A 6,945-nucleotide genomic window follows, 5' to 3' on the forward strand; every position below is an offset into this window, starting at 1 on the left:
GTTTGGAGAAGAGGAGGCTGAGGGGAGACCTCATTGCCCTCTACAACTACCTGAAAGGAGGGTGTAGAGGGGTGGGTGTTGGCTTCTTCTCCCAAGGGAATAACGACAGGACCAGAGGAAATGGTCTGAAGTTGCGGCAGGGGAGGTTTAGGTTAGATATTAGGAAGCACTACTTTACTGAGAGAGTGGTCAGGCACTGGACCAGCCTGTCCAGGGAGGTGGTGGAGTCGCCATCCCTGGAGATATTTAAGAAACGTGTAGACATGGCACTTGAGGGCATGCTCTAGTGCCTGAGATTGTTGGGTTGTGTCTGTTTGTGGTTTTTTGTTTGTTTGGTTTTTGTTTGTTTGTTTGGTGTTTTTCGAGGGGGGGTGGGGGGTTGTTGGTTGTTTTTGTGGTTGGACTCGATGATCTCAAAGGACCCTTCCAACCATGAAGATTCTGTGATTCTGTGATTCTGTGATGGACTTTCACAGTGAAATTGGTAGCTGAGTGAATGAGGGGAGAGCAGTGCATGTTTTTGACTTTAGAACGGCTTTTGACACTGTGTCTCATAATATCCTCATAGATAAATTCATGGAGTGTGGGTTACATATGTGGACAATGAAGTAGATTGAAAACTGGCTGAACTGCCAGGCTTAAAAGATTGTGATCAGTTGTGCAAATTCCACATGGAGGCTAATCACTAGTGGTGTGCCCGGGAGTCAATACTGGAGTGAGTATTTTTTAATATATTCATTAATGACCTGGATAATGGAACAGAGTGCACTGTCAAAAGGTTTGCCTATGATACAAAAATGTGAAAGGTGTTTGAAAAATTAGATGGTTGTGCTCAGAGGGACCTTGACAGGCTGGAGAAATAGGCAGACAGGTATCTTATGAAGTTCAACAAGGGGAAATGCAAAGTCCTGCTCTTGGTTGTGACCAGCAAATGAACCTCTACAATGGTAGAAGGGTCTGAGTATAAGGGGAAGGGATTTGTGCTCATGAAGCAGTGGGAATAATGTAGGAAGTTACTCACCACAGCTCCAATACCTCCATGGATGGAGACCCAATCACTTCCCTGAGCAGCCTCTTCCAAAGCTTGGCAACCCTTTTGGTGAAGAAAGTTTTCCCAATATGCAATCTAAACCTCCCTTGGTACAACTTGGGGTCATTTCCTCTTGTCCTACCACTTATTACTTGGGAAAAGAGACTGATACCCACCTCACTACACCTTTGTTTCAGGGAGTTGTAGAGAGCGATAAGGTCTCTCCTCAGCCTCCTGTTCTCCAGAATAAACAACTCCAGTTGCCTCAGCCACTAAGATAATTAAGCAATTGGAATATCTTCCATATGAGCAAAGACTAGAGAGCTAGGATTGTTTGACTTCAAGAAGAAAGGGCTCAGGGAGGAGTCTTATCAGTATGTATAAATACCTGATCAGAGTAGTAAAGCCAGATGTTTCTAAGTGGTGCCCAGCAACAGGTCAAGAGGCAATGGGAACAAATTGAAATACAGGACATTATTTTTAAACTTAAGAAAAACCTTTTTTTACTCTGAGGGCTGTTGAACACTGGAATGGGTTTCTGAGGGAGGTTTTAGGGTCTCCCTCTGTAGAGATTTTAAAAACCTGACTGGACATGACCCATAGCGACCTGCTTTAGTTGATCTTCATTCAAGCAGGGATGTTGGACTAGGTGATCTCCAGATGTTGCTTCTAACCTCAGCCTTTCTGTGATTCTGAGAGTGATCAAACACTGGAATAAGAGATGTAGTAAGTGGTGGGATTTACATCTTTGGAGGGATTCAAACTCACCCAAACAAGTTCCTGATCTAATTGAGCTTGCTTTGAGCAGGAGGTTTGCCTATAGACCTCTTAGGGTACCACCGGTTCTATATTATTCTATGATTCTGTTCTAGATTCTATGATATAGGTGCAAAGATTTCTCAGAATTAGTACTACTAAATAGAGTCTCTTTAGTGGGAACAGAGAGAAAAAGTTATTGCCAGCTTGGGGACCTTAGATCTGGATAGGGTTCTGGATAGACTAGTTAAGGCTTAGATGGGGCTAGGGAGCAAAGAAACTGGGAGCAGGTTCTGAGGCCCACAATTGTTCGCAATCTCATTTTTTCCTGTTGTTAGGTGTCCTGACCACTTGCTTTCCTCATGGAAGGTGGTGCACATTCCTCTGAATTCTCTCCTCTCTTTCTTCAGGATCGCACAAATCTCCCAACTGTTAGAAATGAACACTACTAAATTTATTATAACCTGTAGAAATCACTTTTACAGAGCAGAAAGGAAGTTAAATAAATTTCTAGGTCAAGGTATCCCTCCAGTATATTGCTTTCCTAAGAGCATTTTTGAATTCCTGGTTCCTTAAGCAATAGATGACCGGGTTGATGAGGGGTGTCAGGACAGTGTATACCACAGAAACCAGTTTGTAGGAGCTGAAGGAGTCAATAGGCTGGGGCCTGGCATAGATAAGCAGTGAGGCTGTATAGAACACCATGACCACTAAAAGGTGAGAGGCACAGGTAGAGAAGGCCTTTTGACGCCCCTGGGCTGAAGGGATGCCCACAACAGTAGAGATGATGCACACATAGGAGGCCATAATCACAATGAGGGGTACAAGAAGGATGAGCAGGGCCAGTAAGAAATCCATAAGCTCAGCTACTGACATGTTTGTGCAGGCTAGCTTCAGTAAGGGGGAGACATCACAGAAGAAGTGGTTGATGATATTGGGCCCCCAGTAGGTCTGACGTGAAATGAAGTAAACCTTCCCTGTGGAAATCAGGAAGCCGCTCATCCAGGAGCCAATGGCCAGATGGGCACAAAGAGTGCGATCCATGATGATTGGGTAATGCAATGGGTTGCAGATGGCCACATAACGATCATAGGCCATGACAGCCAGGAGAGTGCACTCACTGCAGGCCAATGACAGGAAGAAGAATAGCTGAGCCATGCACCCTGTGAAGGAGATGCCTTGTCTCTTTGTCACCAAGCTTACAAGCACTTTGGGCACTGTGACAGAAACGTACCAGATCTCCAGAAAGGAAAGATTTCCCAGGAAAACATACATTGGCTTGTGAAGCTGGAGATTTGTCCAGACAACCACAAAAATCACTGCATTTTCTGCCACTATCAGCATATAAGCCACGAAGAACACAAAAAAGAGCAGAAGCTTGATTTCCTGTTTACCCGGAAAACCAACCAGAATGAATTCAACCACATGGGTCAGGTTGTCTGAGGGCATGCTGAGAATCATACAGAAGCTGCTATAGACTTTGCAGAAGAAGCAGATGTAACAGCAGTTTGAACACCTACTCGAGCTAGCTTGTATGCACAGACCATGACTTGAAAATCTGTATTTGTAATTAGAGCTGTCTGGATTGAGAAAAAAAAATAAGTACAATATTAGTTGCAACAAGTTGTTCATAATGAGAAAAAAACCAACCAATGACACTAACATATCGACTTCAAAAAGTACTATTGAGACACAAGGGGGATATTCCAAAGCAGACTGAGTATTTTTGTAGTACTATTTTTGTAAATGCAATTAGGATCATGCTCACACAACTGTGAGTTACATTTCTGATCCAGACCTCAAGCATCTCATGGTAATAACTCAGTAGGATCTGAAACATGCTAGATACCTGAAAGGGTGCAAAGCTTAGGATTTTTTTTCCCATACTCTATTGGTTTACATGAGTTTTTCACCCAATCTCCATATTTCTTCTCATCCAGAAATCAACCAGGTATAACACTTTAATAATATAACAATATCATATTATAATAATATAATAAACCAGTTCTAACAATATTCTGGACATCAATCTTTAGTGCCTCTGGACCATTAGGGACACAATTAATTAAGCCATCTCACTAAATCTTAAGGTTAGTCATCATTGTGTAAGTTAGAATCTTCACAGAATGAGTAATGTGTTTCCTGTAAATGACTGTGATATAATTTCTAGATGTACTTCTATCTCTCTTATTGTTAGTCTTTAAACTGAGACAGATGACTGTCTCTGTTTAAATAGGGTAGGTGGATCTCCTCGTGAAAAATCCGGATATCTAGTGAATACAAAAGTTAATGCAGACACAAACAGTTAAGAAGAGGAAGTAAACTGTGTGTTCTAAGTAAACAATGTGGAATTAATTACACTGTGGGTGTCTAAACTGTATATTAATGATTCAGGTACCTAAACATAAGCATTTTTTGAGATGTCTTAGATATCCTGGCATTCCAGCTCTCAGTATAGATGATGATGAGAATTCCGTAGGTTCTGTGTCCTATCTGGCAGGAATTTGTGAAACACTCTAGGACATCTCAAGTGCTTTCCTATGTCTGTGTTTAGACTCAACTTCAGTATCCATATATGAGGTTGTGGACACGTGTAATGTGTAATTTCTTTTACATGCTGTAGTTATTTGGGTCATTCATACAGAGCAAAAAGATTAGGACATAGAAACTACAGGACATTCAGAACCTTCTGGAATGACACCTGCAAGGTGGGGAGAAAAGGGCCTCTCAAACATCATTGATAGCCTATACATGGACCAGCAAATCAAATCCCTAATTAATACAATGTGTGACTCTAAACAGTGATTAATCTGGCCTTATATATATAGGATCCTAGTTAGGAATGGGTTAAATATTTCTGGAGACTGTTGTCTATATGACTTACACTTCCACTTTATTATGTATAATTATGTGACTATAATCAATCCTCAGCAAGCATTGCATATAAATTACACCACTTTAGGCACTCATGGTGATATTCAGGCATCTATATAGAGTGGAACAGTGCAATTTTGGCTGCCAAGGGTATCTTAGAAACTCCCTTGGAGGTATCAGATATAACACGGGACCCACAGAAGATCTGTGCCATTCCAGAACAGGCTGAAGGCCATGCAGAGTACTACAAAAGGTTGAAAACGGCACTAGACATGCCTGTGTTTAAGTAGCTGAATTCCTCTTCTGTTGCTAGGTACAATTAAGAAGAAAGATCTTAATCCCTTCTTTAGGCAGGGATTGCCTAAATGTAGATTTTTGTTGCCATCAAGGATGATGAAGATTATGGCACCCAGCTTTCAACTCTTGCTTCTGAAGGATGTAGAAACTTAAGAGTGTAAGAAACTTGACAGACACTGTGCAGATGTCTTGGATTACCTGCAAAAGGCATTTATTTTTAGTAACTGTATTGAGCCACTAAGATTAGCTAACTTCTGGATGGTTTAAATGAGGTGACAGAAATCCCATGATTAGACACAACAAACATAAATGCACAAACTCACTGTTCCACATGCAGATAGCTTGTTAAATCTTACATGCATCCATTATGCTATATTTTTAGTAAAGTGTGAGGTTATTCCCTTTCACAAATGTGCTATGAGAGTGCTCGCACACAGCCCCACCCCTATCCATTCATCTATGCTTATACCAACATCAACACTGTCTGGCTGAATATTTCTTCCTCTATATGTGTAAGATGTATGTTTTTAATATCAGATGTGGGCAGACAGAAAAGGATATGCTGTACAAACAGAGTGTAGATTGAAGATACCACATTATTTCCATGGTGGAAAGTCTATTTTTTCCCATGACTTCTTAATTGTCCACTTTAATATCCTACTGTTGCTCCATATATCAATCCATCTATCTATGTGAGTAGCTGTGAAAAGAAATAAAAGCAAAAGTATTTCATACCTTACATGTGAATATAAATAAGTGTATATGTATGTGTGTATGTTCTAGAATTAAACATTTGTGTGCAATATTTCTTAAACAATGTCATTTTTTTTTACTTCTCAATTAAAGACGCTTTAGGGAGATGTGATTATCAAAAAATGACAAACAATTCCTGTCAGATTAGCTTAATTTGGGATCAGAAGGTCTGATTCCATCCTTTAGTTAGGCAAAACTTTCCTCACTATATTAAAAAATATTATAGTGCCAATGAACCATGAACCTCTACACAGGAGAAACCATTAGATTTGATAAAAGCCTGCTCTATTCTAAGTCACAGGCAGGGAAAATGTCATGTGAGGTTGATTTCAAGACAGATAAACTCATAAGAGGACTCATAAGAGGAGTCTCACCAATCCAAATATTAAACACAGATTTTATTCAATTAATTTTACAGAAGATTCTCTCTCTATAGCATGAACTATCTAAAGTAAACTTTAAAATAATTCAAGTGAATTGTATTCGAAGAGTGTTTGACAAAAGAGACATTGACAGAGAAATAAACTATGGAAAGGGGCTGTACTATTGGTATTGATGTAGATAGCTACACTTAGAGGAAACTAACCTCATAGTACACAACTCTGAGGAAGAAGGAAGAAAGGAAAGAAGGGAAATGATAAAAAAGTGAAAAAAAATAAAAGTGAGAGGGCAGGAAGGAAAGAGGGAGGTAAAGAAGGAAGGAAGGAAGGAAGGAAGGAAGGAAGGAAGGAAGGAAGGAAGGAAGGAAGGAAGGAAGGAAGGAAGGAAGGAGGCCAGACACTGAGAAAAGCTATTTCTGTAATAAATGTGGATTAATATAAAGTCTAAAACAAAATCACTACTTACTTGAGAGAAAAGGATGCAGATGAACATACCAGCCTATTATTTTTTTTCTTGGTGCTTGCTCTAAACAACTGATGAAAAGAAAAAGAAATGTCATGAGAAAAATGTCTTTTAAAGCATGGAAATAGAAATTTGAAGGAAAAAAAAAAAGCAAAGATGTTTCATATAAAAAAAAAAGAGTGAATTAGTTTTCTATGGAAGTTAGAAATCAAGAATTAGACAAGACTAGGAGAGCACTGTTTCCTCTTCTGTTGCATGGGAAAAATGAGCCTCTCTCTCTTTAGGGACCAATTTGAGATCTGTATGTTGAGTTCCTCCTCAGTGACATTTTTTTCAACTAGACCAAAGTTGCAGTGCAAGACCCTTTACTTTGAGAACTGATAAGAAAATCA

At 39.8% G+C, this 6,945-nt stretch overlaps 1 protein-coding gene across 1 annotated transcript; it reads right to left on the reverse strand.

The window, feature by feature from the left end:
- Window positions 1-2,296: 2,296 nt before the first annotated feature.
- LOC141474596 (olfactory receptor 6B9-like) lies at window positions 2,297-3,235 on the reverse strand. The gene has a single exon (XM_074162557.1). It carries the CDS (start codon window positions 3,233-3,235, stop codon window positions 2,297-2,299), a length of 939 nt encoding a protein of 312 aa, XP_074018658.1.
- Window positions 3,236-6,945: the final 3,710 nt, after the last annotated feature.

The sequence above is a fragment of the Numenius arquata genome, chromosome 23 (assembly GCF_964106895.1).
Source record: "Numenius arquata chromosome 23, bNumArq3.hap1.1, whole genome shotgun sequence".
NCBI lineage: Eukaryota > Metazoa > Chordata > Aves > Charadriiformes > Scolopacidae > Numenius > Numenius arquata.

What these genes read in the sequence shown, in the direction of transcription:
- LOC141474596 (XM_074162557.1), bottom strand. Translation starts at nt 3,235, where the DNA reads ATGCCCTCAGACAACCTGACCCATGTGGTTGAATTCATTCTGGTTGGT.